Source organism: Delphinus delphis, chromosome 15 (genome assembly GCF_949987515.2).
Source record: "Delphinus delphis chromosome 15, mDelDel1.2, whole genome shotgun sequence".
NCBI lineage: Eukaryota > Metazoa > Chordata > Mammalia > Artiodactyla > Delphinidae > Delphinus > Delphinus delphis.
The window spans coordinates 49,997,335-50,014,444 of NC_082697.1; the positions used below are offsets into that span (position 1 = coordinate 49,997,335).

Sequence of the window (17,110 nt, forward strand, 5' to 3'; positions counted from 1 at the left end):
CCTCCAGCAACACAATTCTACTCATGCAAATCCACTCTGGGGCCAGAGGCTGAGGTCAAGGTGCACAGGGCTGGGCTCCCTCTGAGGCTCCAGGGACTCTCCCTCCTGCCTCTTCTGCTGGCAATCCTTGGCATTCCTTGGCTTGTGGACACACCAGCCCTACCTCTGCCTCTGTCCTCATGTGGTCTTCCCTCCCCTGTGTTTGTGTGTCCAAATTTCCTTCTTATAAGAACACCAGTCATATCAAATTAGGGCCCATCCTAATGGCCTCATTTTACCTTAATTACATCTGCAGAGACTTGTTTCTTTTTTTTGGCAGCACCGCACAGCTTGCAGGATCTTAGTTCCCCAACCAGGGATTTAACCCAGGCCCGTGGCAGTGAAAGCGTGGAGTCCTAACCACTGGACCACCAGGGAATTCCCTGCAAAGACTTGTTTCTAAATAAGGTCACACTCCCAAGTACAGGGGCGGAGAGTTTACAGCGGAGGCATATCTTTTGGGGAGCACATAATGTAACTCACAACAATCGAGACCACCTGGAAACACCCCCCCACACACACACCGACCTGTCCTCTCCAGGCTGTGCTGTGGTGCTCGAACGGGTGCCTCCCGCAGACCTAGGGGCCCAGACCTGTCAGGACTCCTCCACAGACAGACCTGTCTCCTGTTAATGTGAACTCCACACAGAGGGTACAGCCTCTGGCTCCCACCTGCTCCCCAGGACATGACCACAGGCCCTGTAGCCCCTCACCCAACTCTGCCCCTAGTCGGGTGACCCCCTCCTTCTTGCTGTCCCCAGTTTCCAGCTCACTCTTTAAACTGTCACCCCAGCCTTGCCTTCCAGCCCTGCACTGTACCCCCAAACCCCTCCGGTCAAAGGTGGCCCTGTCCCTCTTTCCTCCCCTGCCTGGGGCCACATCCTGGCCCTGCCACCCTCCATGGGAGCCCGGCAGCCCCTCCTGTGCCTGGTCCACACCCGGACACAGGTGACTTCTGCAGTGCTCATCTGCAGACGCCCCAGCCGTCCCCCAGCATGGCCACACTGCCTCCTCCTAGCAGGAGTGGCCCCACTGCAGCATTGGCTCCTTATCAAACCGCACACAGGTGCCTCCTTTGAGCTGGTGCACCTGGGCCCACATGCTGAGCAGAAGCCCAGAGGAGCCCTCAACTCCTCCTCCTCTGACCCACACCAGTTAGGGCTCCCAGCTCTAGCCATCTCTGCAGGCTGCCCCTTCACCCCGACCTGCTCTGTCCCAGGAGTAACCTTTCTGTGATGACAACCTCTTCGTGTCCTGAGTCCTGCCTCCCAGAAAGGATGTACCCCTTGGCGAGCCAGTCCACACTCCCCCAGCAGGACCCTTTCCCACCCTGCCCCTCCCCACCCCAGCAATGGCTCCTCCTTTGTCTTTTAAGCCATGACACTGCTGTGGGCTACAGCCTGCCACAGCTTCCATTAGCCTCACTAGTCCTGAGAAAACTCCTGCCCAGACTCCAAAACCCTTCTCAGAATCACCCCCTGCTCCATCCCTGCATGTCACCTGGACTGTGCGGTCCAGCCCAGGCCTGGACCACTGCTGGCTGATGTGCAGACTCACCCGCTGACAGCAAGCACCCTGACCCACCCACTACACGCCTGACCTGCCACCACCACCCACGCTCCCTGTGCTGGCCTGGCACATCTGCTCTGCCTGGGGTCCTGAGCTCCTGTCCTGGACATGCTGGTCAGGAGGACCTGACAACATGGACTTAGCCCTTCACACCTGGAGTGGTGGGATCAGGTTAGGGGTGGTCTGCTTCAAAGCTGGCAGAGTTCCAGAAACATTTTTTTAATAACAAAGGCACATAAAATGAAGGAAGGGATGGACGGATGGATGGAAATAAACTGTGTGCAGGAGCCTTTTCTTACCTTGAAGTGATTTATCTCATCCCACTCCCCCACCCCCACCCAATGACTCAGCATAAAGGGGCACCTCTGTTGCCCTGCCCCGCTCAGGTGCAGGCAGGGCACAATAGGGGCCAAATCTCACCCGACAAACCACAGCCTGTGTTGCGGAGGTGGGGGTTGGGGGGTGGCGGCGGTTACTGGCGTTCCCAGGAGGTGTCCTGGCCCACTTTTTCACCAGCACTATGTCTCTTATCCTATTACACACCCCACTGTTCCCTAAGATCAGACCCAGGTCTTCTGAGATGTTCTCTTAAAGGAAGAACTGACAACACTCAAAATCTATGTGAACCCAGTTAGGTAAACTGTGCCATGTGACCCGGAGCCCGCCTTGCCAAAGTACCAGTAACCGCCCAGATGTTAACAAGCAATTAGCTGAAAGCTGCTGAGTAATGGCCCTGGCAAAGCTCGGTTCCCGACGTGACACAGCACATTCAAGAGGTGCCCAGGTCCCCAGGACCATGGGACACACGGGAACAATGCACACAGTCAGTGCTCGAATTAGAGGCCAGAATGGGGAACCCCTGACGTGGGGGTGCTCCCCTGCACCCACGGGGAGGGGGCAGGATGCCCCCTGGCGGTCTGTCCTTCCCCTAACTAGAGGATGGAGAAGCACCTGGCAAACCCGCTCACTGCTGGTCTGAGTTTCCGACAGTGCAGGCGGCGATTCGATTCGCAGCAGGACAAGGCAGGAACCCCGTCCTCCTCGGGGAGCGAGAGACCCCCTTCCGTCCTCGGGGAGCGAGAGACCCCCTTCCGCTAGGCGATGCAGGCTTCCCTGGAGAAGCCCGCGGCTGGCGCCCACGCAGGGAAGCAGCGGGCGCCTCTGCAGAGCAGGTTCCTAAAGGGGGGATGTTTGTATTCGCCTCATTCCGCAACCCCGAAGACCTTGGTACCAACCCCTGGCTGTCACACCTGGCCCGGGGCGCGGGTACCGCAGACCGGTAAGAGGAGCACCGGGAGGGGAGGGGAAAGATCTGGGGGAGGGGAGGAGGGGGAGACGCACCTCACATGGGAGCGGATTTGGCCCACCTGGAGAGACGGGAGTTGGCCCACCTGGGGAGAAGGGAAGGCGCACCTAGCACAGGGAGTTGGCGCACCGCTCTATCTGAAGCTCCGGGTAACGACGACCCGCACCCTGACGGCGCGGGACTGACGATGCTGACTCACCGTCCCGGCGTCCGGCGCCCCGCGCTGCTGCTGCTGCTGCCGCCGCCGCCGCCGCTGCCGATTCAAACACGGCCCTCGCCCCGCCCGGCCCGCGCCGGCCCCGCCCCTGGTGACGCAAATGTTAGATCGCCCCGCCCCCGACTTGCCCCGCCCCGGTGACGCAAACCTCGGGATGCCCCCGCCCCCGACATACTCCGTCCCACCCTGGTGACGCAAGCCGTAGGCTGCCCCGCCCCTCACCTCCTCTTACCAGCACCTGCCCCTCCCGGCGCTGCGAGGCGGCGTGCCGGGACCCCGGACCCAGGTTGTGCGAAAACCATCGCGGGGCCGGGCTGCTTTGCTCGGATTAAAGTGGGGTCTCCGCGGCAAGTCCCGAGCCCTGCCGCCTGCCGGTTGCTCCTACCCTGCCCGCCTGCCGCGGCTCAGGCTGGACCCCACTCAGGTAAAACATGCTCAACCCAACGCCATGTGGGTCAGGATGAACAGGCCGTGACCCTGCCCTCGGAGGTCACTTAGAGTCAGCTGCCCACAGCCCTGAGGTCCCTCCACAGTCGATCTAGTCTTTCCACCCTTTGCCAGCCACCCGGCAATGAACTCCGGAGGTTCCCGCCTGTTCATATGAAGTGTAAGGCAAAAGAAAGGAACCTGCCCAGTGGCCCTGAAATGATTCCACTGAATCCATTAAACACAGAAAATCTGGAACCAGCACCTGTTTATTTCAGAGTTTACCCCTTCTATTCATGCAGTGCATTAGTAAGGATACAACCTGAATGAAACTACATGGGAAAACAATCCAGTCTACACCTGTTAGCCCCAAAGCGGGTGGGGTGTGCACTCTGGGTCCTGGGTCCCAACTGCAGAAAGGCCAGCAAGGGCCCTCCTCCTGGGACCAGAGGGCAGTTCTGAGGATTCCGTTACTTCCCAAAACTGGCTAGTATTATTGGTGCAGCCAGGTGCACCCAGACGTGGCCTGAGAGGGCCAGGTGACCCGTATGGCCCTGACAGGCACCATCTCACCCACCAGCTCCACTCTTCCCTTAGCTTTCACAACAGCCCCAACCTGGGCTCTGCGCCTCCATCCAGCTGCCAGACAGGTCCCCCGGGTCCAATCACACCAGTCATCAGTCCACAAACCCTCAAGGACTCCCAGCGGCCAAGAACCCCTCTGCAGCCGGTAGCCGTGCCCATGCCTTGTGACCTCATCCCCGCTCCTCACTCTTGTCACCGTCCCCCGTCTTCAGGTGCCCTCACCACCCCTCACAGCCCCCATTTCATTTCTCTGAAGCCTCCTGTTGTTGGTGGTCTCAGGCTGGGTGGCACTGCCCGCTCTGCCTTGCCCTGTGGGGCCTGTCCAGCTGCCCCACCTGAGGGCTCCTCATCCCCTCTGCAGCCCAAGGCCCCCAGCGAGGCAGGCATTTCCTAGACCACGGGCAACACAGCCAAAGTGGCAGGTGACCGAAAATGCTCTTCTACAAACTGAGCATGAGCATACACCATGCATACTGGAAGGCGTCAAGGGAAGTGCAAAGAGGCGTCGGGGAGATGGGAGCAGAGCCCCAGACTTACCTGGGACCGCCTCGACGGCGCTGCCAGTGGGGTCAAGAGGGTGGGCACGAGCTGAGACAGTGGGCAGAGCGGTGGGCGAGGAGCCGCCTGAGCCAGTGCTGGATGCCAGGCTGGATGCGAGGCTGGAACTCACGCTGGGAGCGAGGGGGTGACCCACTGCCAACACTGCCAGGTGGCTCTGTGCAAAGACATAACAAGATGAGCCAGCGCCCTGCTCAGGGACAGCAATGTGACAGAGAATGACAGAGAATGACAGAATCGAGACGGATGGGCTGGCCCACTTTTATCCCCAAAACAAAATAAAGAAAGTCGACTACTTTTCCAGAGATTCTAGAGAGGCTTTAAACATCTGGTTAGTTACAATAACTATGACAGCAGAATCACGAGCTGTCGATCACCCAGGGACGGGAACAAATGTATCCAGGGAGTGTCCCATCTAATGATGATAATAAGAATCATGATAATAAAGATTCAGAGAAGGACGTTCACAAGCAGATGAGGCAGCCTAAGAACAACCCACCACAGACGTGAGCAGACAGCCAGCACTGCTTCTGAAGACGTCGACAAAATAATCCTGTGAGGGGCTTCCCTGGTGGCGCAGTGGTTAAGAATCTGCCTGCCAATGCAGGGGACACAGGTTGGAGCCCTGGTCCGGGAAGATCCCACATGCCGCAGAGCAACTAAGCCCGTGCGCCACAACTACTGAGCCTGTGCTCTAGAGCCCACATGCCACAACTACTAAAGCCGCGTGCCTAGAGCCCGTGCCCTGCAACAAGAGAAGCCACCGCAGTGAGAAGCCCGTGCACCGCAACGAAGAGTAGCCCCCGCTCACCGCAACTAGAGAAAGCCCGCGTGCAGCAACGAAGACCCAAAGCAGCCAAAAATAAATTTATTAAAAAAAATAATCCTATGACCTCATTACCCAACAAAAGAAAAAGATTGGGGCAATTCACATTATCTTTGATAGATTAAAAGAATTGGCACAATTTTGGATGAATAGCCAGTAATGTGGAGGGCACTGTGCACAGAAAAGGATGTGATAAAAATGAACCAGGACAGACCTACGAAGTCAGACCTCAGGGCTTTCCAACTGTACACAGTCATGTCTGGGTGCACACTCAGAGGCTGCTAGGAAATCAAGAGTCAGAAGCTATACTAAAGTGAAATGGTATGTCGTCTGGGTTTTGCCTCAAAATAATATAGGAAAAGTTAACCGTGGTGGGGGGGGAGGGAAGGGGTGCTATAAGACCAAGTGCAAGGAGATGGGGTTCCTAGTGAAATTCTCATAATAAAAAGGAAATTCACTGAACAGTGTGTAAGAGACCAATCTGGCACAGAATAGCTTCTCCGAGCAAGTGTTCCCAGCCCTGAGGCCTCCTTCTTGGCGTTCACGGTCTACCCCCAGCAACTGGCTTTGCTCAAGAGAGGCCCCAGGTGACAACCCATTGCTCCATGACTGCAGAGACCCTGGGACTGATCGCCATTGTATGCTTGAGACTAAAACTTAAAAATAGTAACTCGGGGGCTTCCCTGGTGGCACAGTGGTTGAGAGTCCGCCTGCCGATGCAGGGGACACGGGTTCGTGCCCCGGTCCGGGAAGATCCCACATGCCGTGGAGCGGCTGGGCCCGTGAGCCATGGCCGCTGAGCCTGCGCGTCCGGAGCCTGTGCTCCGCAACGGGAGAGGCCACAACAGTAAGAGGCCCGTGTACCGCAAAAAAAAAAAAAAAGTAGTAACTCAAACTACAGAGGTCTGGAGAGCAACGTCCCCCAGCTCTCCCTGGGCTTCAGCTCAGAGGTGGGCCCACCTGCCCATCCACAACCTGGCTTTCCATCCCTCCAGCCGTGGGAGGTGTGACCACAGGCCTTCTTCCTCTCTCCCGCCGCAGCCACTGCCCCGTCCCCGGGCGAGGCAGGAATGGCAGGAACCTACCCATGGCACTGCAGACACCCCATGTTAAACCCCACGCATGGAGCCTAGCTGGGAGCTGCCGTGACTTCACCCACCCAAAAAATTCATACTGCAGGAGCACGTGCCCCCTTGAAGACATCAGGTGACACTTTGTCCTGAAAATCGATGACAACATCCTGGTTGGTCCTTTCCCTGAGGCCACCCACGGTGATTACAGATGTAGCAGGATGGGTGGAGAGTGGGGTCTCTGTCACCAGGAGAGCCAGACGTGACACAGCAAAATGGGGGAGGCGTGCCCCTCCTTACGCCAGCTTTGTCTGCACGGTTTCTCTTTTTCGTGGTAAAATACACATAACATAGCATTGACCATCTTACCACTGTTAAGCATACAATCCAGCAGTATTAAATACATTGACAGCTATGCAGCCATCACTACCATCATCTCCAGAACTTTCTCATCTTCCCAGACTGAAACTCTGTCCTATTAAACACTAACTCCCCACCCTCCCCGAGTCCCTGACACCCACCCTTCCATTCTCTGTCTCTATGAATTTGACAGCTGCAGGGACCTCATATAAGCAGGATCAAACAGGATCCCACTGTATGGGGTGGGGGGCATCCCACTGTATGGCTGCTCATCGCAGCATGTAGAATCTTGGTTCCCCAACCAGGGATCAAACCCTCACCCCCTGCAGTGGAAGTGAGGAGTCTTAACCACTGGACCGCCAGGGAAGTCCCAGGATTTGTCCTTTGTGTCTAGCTTATTTCACTGAGCATAATGTCTTTGCTGTGGACTGTGTGTCCCCCCAAAATCCGAATGTTCAAGCCCTAACCTCCAATGTGACTGTATCTAGAGATCGGGCCTTTAAGGTGACAGTTAAATGAGGTCATAAGAGGGGGTTCTGATCCGATAGGTCTGGTGTCCTTATAAGAGGAAGGGACTCCAGGGATGCACAGGCACAGAGGAAAGGATGTGCAGGCACATAGCAAGATGCCAGCCACCGGCACCACACCTGCCTACACTTTGATCTTGGATGTCCAGCCTCCAGAACTGTGAGAAAATAAATTTCCAGTATGTTAGCCAGCCAGTCTAGTGTTTTGTTATGGCAGCCTGAGCTAACACAGTCTTCAGGGTTGATCCATGTTGTAGCATGTGATGGAATTTCCTTCCTTTTTATGGCTGAATAATATTCCACTGTATGGATGGACCACATTATGCTCATCCATTCATCCGCCAATGGGCACTTGGGTTGCTCACACCTTCTGGCTTCATGAATAATGCTGCTGTGAAAATGGGTGTACAAATACCTCTTCGAGACACTGCTTGCAATTCATTTGGGTATATACCCAGAAATGGGATTGCTGGATCATAAGGTAATTCTATTTTTAATTTTTCAAGGAAACACCATACTGTTTTCCACAGCGGCTGCACCATTTTACATTCTTACCAGCAATGCAAAAAAGCTTCAATTTCTCTACATCATTGCCAACACCTGTTATTCTTTGTTTTGTTTTTTTAATAGCAGCTGTCCCCTAATGGGCATGAAGTGGTACCTCATGGTGGTTTTGGTTTGCATGTTCCTAGAGACAACTGGTATTGAGCATCTTTTCATGTGCTTGTGGGCTATTTGTGTATCTTCTTTGGAGAAATGTCTACTCAAGTCCTTGGCCCATTTTTTTTTTTTTTTTTTTTTTTTTGCGGTACGCGGGCCTCTCACTGTTGCGGCCTCTCCTGTTGAGGAGCACAGGCTCCGGATGCTCAGGCTCAACGGCCATGGCTCATGGGCCCAGCCGCTCCGCGGCATGTGGGATCTTCCCGGACCGGGGCACGAACCCGTGTCCCCTGCATCAGCAGGCGGACTCTCAACCCCGGCGCCACCAGGGAAGCCCCCTTTGCCCATTTTTTAATCAGGTTGCTTGTTTTGTTGATGTTGAGTTGTAGGAGTTCTTTCTATGTTCTGAATATTAACCCCTTATCAGATAAATAATTTGCAGATATTTTTCCCATTCCATGAGCTGTCTTTTCACTCTGTTTGTTGACAGTGTCCTTTGATGCACGAAAGTTTTTAATTTCAATGAAGTCTCATTTATCTATTTTCTCTTCTGTTGCCTATGCTTTTGGTGTCACATCCATGAAATTGTTGCCAATCCCAAAGTCAGGAAGCTTTCCCATCTGCCTGTCTTTGAGTAGCAGAGACACACTCGTGTGCTAGGGTAAGCTTGGGGTGACCTGGGGACTCATCAGACTGACAACTTGGAAAGCCCGCCTGTTCGCTGAGAACTGAGTCCCCCAATTGCTCTGCTCTCACGAGGTGACACCACTGGCTGCCTCTCAGAGCGGGACAGAGCGAGTCCTGGAGGGCTGGGGTCTGCGCACCGCGGACACTGTCTCCATGGTCTCGGAGCCTGGACTCTGCAGCGATGGGCGGCTACAGCACGGAGCTGCTTTCCTCGGCAGGAACCACCGAGTGCCGCCCAGCAAGCAGGGGGTGTCTAAGAAAGGGGCCCCCTGGGAAGGAAGACGGACACTGGGGAGTGGGCTGGGCTAACCAGCGAACTGAACCGCCTCAGTTTATCAAGGAAAACACCACACGCCCTGTGTTCCCCACTCTGACCCAATGATCGAAGGCCCAGAAACAAGAGCTGCTGCTGAGGCCCAGGGACATGGGGTCCTGCGGCCGCCTCAGAGGAGATGGGAGGTCCCAGGGACAGGTGGCCAGAATTCTCCTCCAGCCAGAGCGGACGGCGCCCACATGCAGGGAAGGGGTGCCTGGAGCAGCATCTGAGCACCATTCACCCGAGAGAGCCACCAGGCTGGCCTCATAGCCACGGCGTCCACTGGGCATTCCAGCCGACCCTTCAAACAGAGCGGGAACTTCAGGGGTCCCAGGGGAAATGCTGGGACCAGTGAACCTGGCCTAGGGGCCCTCTGGCTTTCCAACCGGGCCTGGCTTTGGGACAGGATGGAGGGGGTCTCTGAGTGCAGGTGAGTGCTGGCTGGTAGATGAACTTGGCCAGTCTACTCACAGCGCCCAAGGGGGAGGGCAGCTCGCACACTGGGAACCTCCCAGCCATCTTGGGCTCCCCCGCCGTGAGCCCCACTCCTTTCCAGGCCCTTCCTCCTCAGCCCTGAGACTGCGGTCACGTACCCTGTTGGTTACACTACTGTTAACATTTCATGTTTCAGATTCTTAATGAACAACTTCTCGATTTCAATCTCTTTAAAAAAAAAAAAAAAGACAAGATAACTGGGTTGTATTTTTACTTTCAACCACCCTGCTGATTTCAAAAATGTGCTTCAGAAGCTTCTAATGGAAAAATAGTGCCTGAACATCTTGCCCTGAAAAATCCCCCAGGAGGTACCTTCAGGGCACTAAGAAAACCAGAAGAAAAGGAACTGTGAGGGCCTGTCCACTTGGGAATTTAAAATAAAGCTCAGAGCAGAGACAGGTGACAAGCCGCCAGAGAGAGTGAGTGCTCGCTGCGCATCCTGCCAAGCCCAGGCCTTCCGGAGCATGTAAAGCTCCCTCTGCCTTTTACAGTGATAGGAAAACAAGCATCCTTGTGTCCAGAGAAAAAAACCTGTTTCTCAAACAACTTGGTTTACCAAGCGTACAGGAAGCTATGTCGCACAGAACAGAGAGAAAGGGCCTGACTTAGCAGAAGCCTGGGGGCGGGGGCGGGGGGGGGGCACGGCGGGAAGCCCCCATGTAGCCTCCCTTGGAGGAGAAAGAATGCATTGATCACTAGTTTCTGATCACTAGTTCTCTCAGAGGTGAAAACAACTCCAGACTGTGACCCGAGAGAGGGAGACCAAGCCAGGCTCACCCTGGATGCTGCCATGGGCTCAACTGTGCCCCCAAAACTCAGATGTTGGGGTCCTGACCCCCAGCACCTCTGAACGGGACCTGCTTAGAGTCAGGGTCTTTACTGAGGGAATCAAGTTAAGACAAGGTTGATGGGGGGGGTCCTGATCAATAGCACTGATGTCCTGATGGAAAAGGGACCACTGGAGACAGACACAGACACAGAGGGAAGACGGCGCCTGCAGGCCAAGAACGGAGGTCCCCAAAAGGAACCAACCTTGCTGACACCCTTGTCTCCGACTTCGGGCTCCAGACGGAATCACTGCGTGTTGTTTAAGCCTCGGTCTGTGGAGCTTTGTCACGGCTGCCCCGGGGACGCTCACACAGAAGGGCCACGAAGGGCACCTCTTATTTCCCCGTGGGGGAAACTTTAAGAGGTTTTGGTTCTGTTGTTTCCAAGGTACGGCACACTTTTTAAAACATTAAAACAAAGGACACATGGAACAGATGACTTTAAGAAGAATATAAGAATGTAGCTGTTTTATAAATGGATGTTAACCAGGTCACGGCGTGAGTCAGGGGTAAGTGACGGGCTACACAGGCAGCAGTCTAGTCGCAAAGAGAACGTGAAATCTCGCCTCGGGTAGTACCTGCTTACTGTCCTGCTCGCTGGCCTTCTGGCTGCCTTCAGCAGGTGAATCTCTCCGCTTTGCCTGCAACAGAAAAAGCACTGGCTGTTGGAAGAAAAAGCAGCTGATTAAAAACACACAGAGACCTAAGCTTTGCTCGGAAGGCAGAAAAGGCTGAGGACTAGGACTTTCCTGGTGGCGCAGTGGTTAAGAATCCACCTGCCAATGCAGGGGACACGGGTTCGAGCCCTGGTCCAGGAAGATCCCACGTGCCGCGGAGCAACTAAGCCCGTGTGCCACAACTACTGAGTCTGCTCTCTAGAAGCCTGTGCACCTAGAGCCTGTGCTCCTCAACAAGAAAAGCCACCATAGTGAGAAGCCTGCGCACCGCAACAAAGACCCAACATAGCCCAAAATAAACAAACAAATAAAGGGGGGAAAAGAAAAAGAAAAGGCCAAGGACTGAAGTCCATGAAACAGAAAGGCTTTCAAATCTGCTGCCTCTGCATCAGTTTTCTTGGATTCCAGTTCCTACACCTGATGTGGATCTCTGCGCTCCTTGCCGGTCCGTGTGAAGGCAGGTGAGAGCTCCCTGAACCCACAACGGCGAACCCCAAAGAAAGCCTCCCAGGCAGGGCTGCATCTCCAGAGCCGGGAAAGTCGCGGGAAGTCCAACACCTGACACAAATGATTTCCTGGAAGGCTATTCTCTGCCCTCACCCTTTCTGCCTGGAGACAGCCTATAAATTTCCCTTCATAAAGGCGATCCCTTCCCTCCCAAGAGGAAGGGAACAGCTTAACCACCTGAGAACGCTAATCACCCAAAGGACTGCAGGAGGCTGAGCCTCACAACAAACTCACTAAAATAACCCTCATCCTCCCTTACTTCCCCCATATCTTTACCTTCCCAAATTTAGTTCCCTGTAAGCAGAAACCCTTTTTGTCTTGTCACTTCTCCACAATTTATTGCTCTTTGTTAAAAGGGTAGATAAGCCCCCAGGTCTAGCCTCCAAATGAATAAGAAATAAACATTTTCTCCAGTTAATTTGCCTTTGGTCAGTTTAATTTGTGGGACCCCAGACACTAAACCTAAACGGATAGAGGGAACAGTTTTGGTTTTTTTTTTAAATTTATTTATTTATTTTTGGCTGTGTTGGGTCTTCGTTGCTGCGCACAGGCTTTTCTCTACTTGCGGCGAGCATGGGCTCCTCTTCATTGCAGTGCGCGGGCTTCGCACTGCGGTGGCTTCTCTTGTTGCAGAGCACGGGCTCTAGGCGCTCGGGGTTCAGTAGTTGCGGCTCGTGGGCTCTGGAGCGCAGGCTCAGTAGTTGTGGCGCACAGGCTTAGTTGCTCCGCAGCATGTGGGATCTTCCCAGACCAGGGCTCAAATCCGTGTCCCCTGCATTGGCAGGCGAATTCTTAACCACTGCGCCACCAGGGAAGCCCGAGGGAATAGTTTTTTCCTCTCTCTCGCATGTAAAAATCCTGACTCCCATGAGCCACCTTCTGGGGAAACTGCACGAGGATGGCTTTGCATGCAGAGCTCAGGACCTGTACTCTCAGGTCAAACATAAGCATGAAAACTGCACCAAGGGACTTTCCTGGTGGTGCAGTGGTTAAGAATCTGTCTGCCAATGCAGGGGACATGGGTTCAATCCATGGTCCAGGAAGATCCCATATGCCACAGAGCAACTAAGCCCGTGTGCCATGACTACTGAGCCTGCACTCTAGAGCCCGCAAGCCACAACTACTGAGCCCACGCGCCACAACCACTGAAGCCCATGCACCCTAGAGCCCACGTGATGCAACTACTGAAGCCCACGCGCTCTAGGGCCTGCATGCCACAACTACCGAAGCCCATATGCCTAGAGCCCGTGCTCCACAAGAGAAGCTACCTCAATGAGAAGTCTGCGCACCACAATGAAAAGTGCCCCCCCTCACCACAACTAGAGAAAGCCCACGCACAGTAATGAAGACCCAACACAGCCAAAAACAAAAAACAAAACAAAAAAACGTTCTTTAGATCTGAGTGTTATTCTGATTTTTGTGCCTAATCTTATGTTAAGTGAACTTGAACTTGTGGCGGTGGCTTAGGTCATCCCTTCCTTCCTTGTTTGATTTCTGGATTTGTAGAAGGACCCAGAAGACTCACAGAAGGCAGAGAAGAAGCCATGTTCACACAGGCCCTGACTGGGGCCCTTTCCTCCTGCCTGATGCCCAACACCCAGCTCAACTCTGAGCCCGTCCTGGTTTCTCTGGTTTCCTTGCATTCTTTTCACCCAGAAGTGACCCCCCCACACACCCCAATTTGGTTGTTGGCCTCCGAAGGCCTTGACCAGAGACCTGAGACCCTCGCTCTAAGGAGAAGCTACATTGTGAAGAAACCAGGTTGCCCTGAAACAGCTCTGCTCGCCTTCAGGATAAAGTCCCAGAGCTCCTGCGTGGGGCCTTGTCCCCGTCCAGGGGCCCTCCTGACTCTTCCCTGGGCCTGCACCTGTGCTGGGCGGGGAGGGGAGCTCATGCTCTGCAATGTCAGCAACCCACCATCACACAGGAGCTTTCAGGTGTGCTGAGCAGGCACCTAGCTGTGCGTGAATGTTCTGGAACGGGGCAAGAGGGCGGCCGGTGAGAGCAGCTTGCCCCGGATAGAGCACAGAGTTCTTTCACTTACGTTCAGTTCTGCTGTCAAAGTTGACTGAGATTCAGGAAAATGGGGAAGGGAAGCTGTCCTCTATTCCTCACCCCCAATTTAAACGAAAATGGTTCGTTTGGGACAGTGAGACCCATGCTGAGGTCCGAGCTTCTCCAAACACCCCAATCGACGTATTCCCTTAGGGTCACGACCAAACCACATGCCCCTGAACCCATGCCCAGAGGCGGCCCGAGTTGACCCCAGCGCCTCAGATCCCACATGATTCTTGGATGCTCAAAATCTATTTGAGCATGTGCTGAAAATGTCAGGCAGGAGGACGAGCCAGTTCCCAGTTCCAATGTTGTGGTCCTCCAGGGGAAGACTGGATGTTTCACATTGAAACACTTTGCTTGAATCTTTTTAACGGAAACTTTGTAATAGGGAAGAACAAATCTGACTCCATATTGGATTGTTTCTTTTGCTTTAACCTTTGTATTCTATTGCTTTTGCTACAAGTTAATCACTAAAAGAATGTTGCCTATAGCCTGAAATACACAGGATAGCCCATTCTCAAAGTTCTGACCTTTAAAGGTTTATCACTTTTCCATTCATATAGAGATAAAAAGTTGCAAAACAGAGCATAACATTTATCTTGTTGGAGGTTTATAGGAACGTGACCAGACCTATGCAGACAGCTTTGAGAACAAAGGATTCCAAGAAGTTCGCAACAACTAACCATATGCCCTCTCCTTTTAGTACAAAAGAAGCCTAAATTCTAACTGGGTTCTTTGGGACACTAGTCCACTGTCCTCCTGGTCTGCTGGCTTTCCGGATAAAGTTGCTATTCCTTGCCCCAACAACTCATCTTTCGACTTACTGGCCTGTCATGCGGTGAGCAGTACAACGGACTCGGTAACTTCTTGGAGGATTTTAACTTCTCCCTCAATTTCCAGTCCTGGCCTTAGGCCCACCTGAATGAGTTCTGTCTCACATAAGGACGAGCAGAGGTGGTGGCCACACGAGGCGCTGCTGTTCATTCTGAAACGGTTACACTGACACACTCGAGTCCCACCTCAGGGTAACTGAGGACCTGTGAGGTGGGCGAATCCAGGTGCACCCTGCCTAAAGCAGCTGTGGGGCTGGAAGCCTGACCCGGGGAGCAGGGTGGGCATCACCCAGGAGAGCAGCCCAGCTCCCTGCCTCACCAAAGGAACTCAGCTGCGTCTGCAGCCAGACATGAGAGGCAGCACGCAGAAAGGTTGTGCTAAAGTCACAGCTGGTGAAGAGGAAACACTCCTCTGTGACACTCGCTACCTGGAGACAGCGCAGACCCCCACAGACTGAGGGCTGTTCCACGAGACACAGCTGCACCTCAGACGCCAATCCAAGTCCCAAGTTGTCACCTGTGCGCCTGACCAACCAGCTGTAAACCAGGGTTTCCATGACCCCCTCCTTGGGTTCCATCTACAATGGAACCCAAGCCATTGTACTATAGCTCACAGAACTCCAGGAAACATGTAACTATGTTTACTGGCTCATTATGTAATAGAGGATGTGATAAAGGACACAGATGCACAGCCAGGTGAAGACGCACTCCGGGCAAGGTCCGGAGGGGTCCCAAGTGCAGGAGCTTCTGTCCCCGTGGAGCTGGGGTGCACCACCCTCCCGCACATGGATGTGTTCCCCAACCTGGATGCTCTCCAAACCTCATACTTTAGAGATTTTTATGGAGGGTCATCACGTGGGCACGATCCACTATTGACTCAATCTCCAGCCCCTTCCCCCTCCCCAGAGGATGGGGGTAGGGCTGAAAGTTCCAGGCTTCTAATCACACCTGGTCTTTCTTGTGACCAGCCCCATCCAGGAGCCCACCAAGAGTCACCTCACTGGAACAAAAGAATTATGAGGGTCTTGGAGTCCTGTGTGAGGAGCCAGGGGGAGAAGAGACCAATATACATATTTTCTATTATTTCACAATGTGTTTCTGTTGAGAGATGCCAGCAGGTCACATGATGTGGCCAGTTCTGGACACAGTGAGGAGAGGGTGCCGGCAGCGGGAGCCGACGCACAGCTACGTGGGCCCCACAGCCGGAAGCAAGCAGTGGGGAAGCCACTTCCCTCTCCCCGGTCGTAGAGGAGGGATTCAAACCCAAGACGGACTCCTCAAACCCAGGACCACATCTACAGGTGATGAGACTCCAGGCATCTCTCCCCCACCAGGGTGAAGTATGCATACTGAGGTTCATGGTTTGTCTATTCACCCAGACTCTCTCTACACTGAAAAGGAAGCAGCGGGAACACCCACTGTGCACAAGGCTGGATTCGGGACTTGTGACAATCCTCACAAACAAATATACTCAGGATGGAGGGGGCAACCAGTAGAGAATGAGAACCTCGCCCCCCCAACCCCACCCCCCGCCACCTGCCCCAAGCACAATGCCCTCCCCTGCACGATCTTCCCGTTCAGACCTGGCAGGGCTGCCGGGCGCTCCCTGCGGGGCTGCTGCAACAGGAGACCTGAGAGAGACAAAACCAGGGCTCCCGCTCAGCCAAAGTCGCCCAACACACAGCTGGAGCCCAGCACCATGCAGGAAGATGGTGTTGCCAGGCCTGCCCTGAGGCTGTCTACGTCCTGGGCCCGAAAGTCAGAGCCAGCCCCAAACAGGATGCTTCATTACTTTTTTTAGTTTTTTAAAAAATCGCGGCAAAATTCACACAAGAGTAATTTTTAAAAAGTGAAGGATTCAGTGGCATTTGGCACATTTACGATGTTGTGCGAACCCCACCTTTATCCAGTTCCACATTTCCATCTGCAAAGGAACCCTCCCCACTGAGCCCTCACTGCCATCCCTTCCCCAGCCCTGGCACCCACTATGTGTTCTAGCACGGTGACTTTTAAGTTGCAAAATAATTAACAAAAGACAAAGGATGCCCTGAGAGTCTGTCTGCAGGGGTGGGCGCACTGTTCTGGCACCGCCCAGCAGCCGGAGGCGCCTCCTGCAGGGTCCCAGCTTCCCCGTCCAAACACCCTGGTTGTTGCTTCTTCAGGTACAAGCCACACCGAGGATCCATCCACCCTGGCCCTCAGTGGGAGCCAAGCCAGTGGCCCTCTGACCACCACCTGAAACCACGACTGTCACACCCCCTGGGAGCCACCAAGAAGGTGAGGAGGGGACTAGCTTCTGCCTCTGCCAAGCGCCGGCTCTGCTACTGGAAGAGAGTGGCAGTCCCGAATGCTCCTCCGCGCTGAAGGAGCAGCGATGAGCTGTGCGCCTGGCAGGGCTCCTCCAAGCAAACCCCACCTCAGCTGTCCTCACCTTTCCTGTCCTTCTGTTTTTTTCAGAAAAGCACCAAGTGGAAAGAAAGACAGGATGGGGAAACACCTGAGTTTTCTTCAGTTTCCTTCCTAGAACCAATCCCAGGCGGCCACCTCCTCAGTGACACCAACACGAC

General features: G+C 54.2%; 1 protein-coding gene across 7 annotated transcripts in view; it reads right to left on the bottom strand.

The window, feature by feature from the left end:
- UNKL (unk like zinc finger) overlaps positions 1-17,110 on the bottom strand; it is a 44,046-nt gene that overhangs the window by 6,954 nt on the left and 19,982 nt on the right. For 6 of the 7 annotated variants that reach the window (XM_060031446.1, XM_060031449.1, XM_060031448.1 and 3 more), the window contains 2 exons: positions 11,047-11,109; positions 4,680-4,857 (listed from right to left, as the gene is read on the bottom strand). In XM_060031446.1, the coding sequence (XP_059887429.1) occupies positions 4,680-4,857; positions 11,047-11,109 (241 nt within the window). Of the gene's footprint in view, positions 1-3,113; positions 3,181-4,679; positions 4,858-11,046; positions 11,110-17,110 lie in introns of those variants that run through there. The other variant, XM_060031451.1, reaches the window with a different exon arrangement.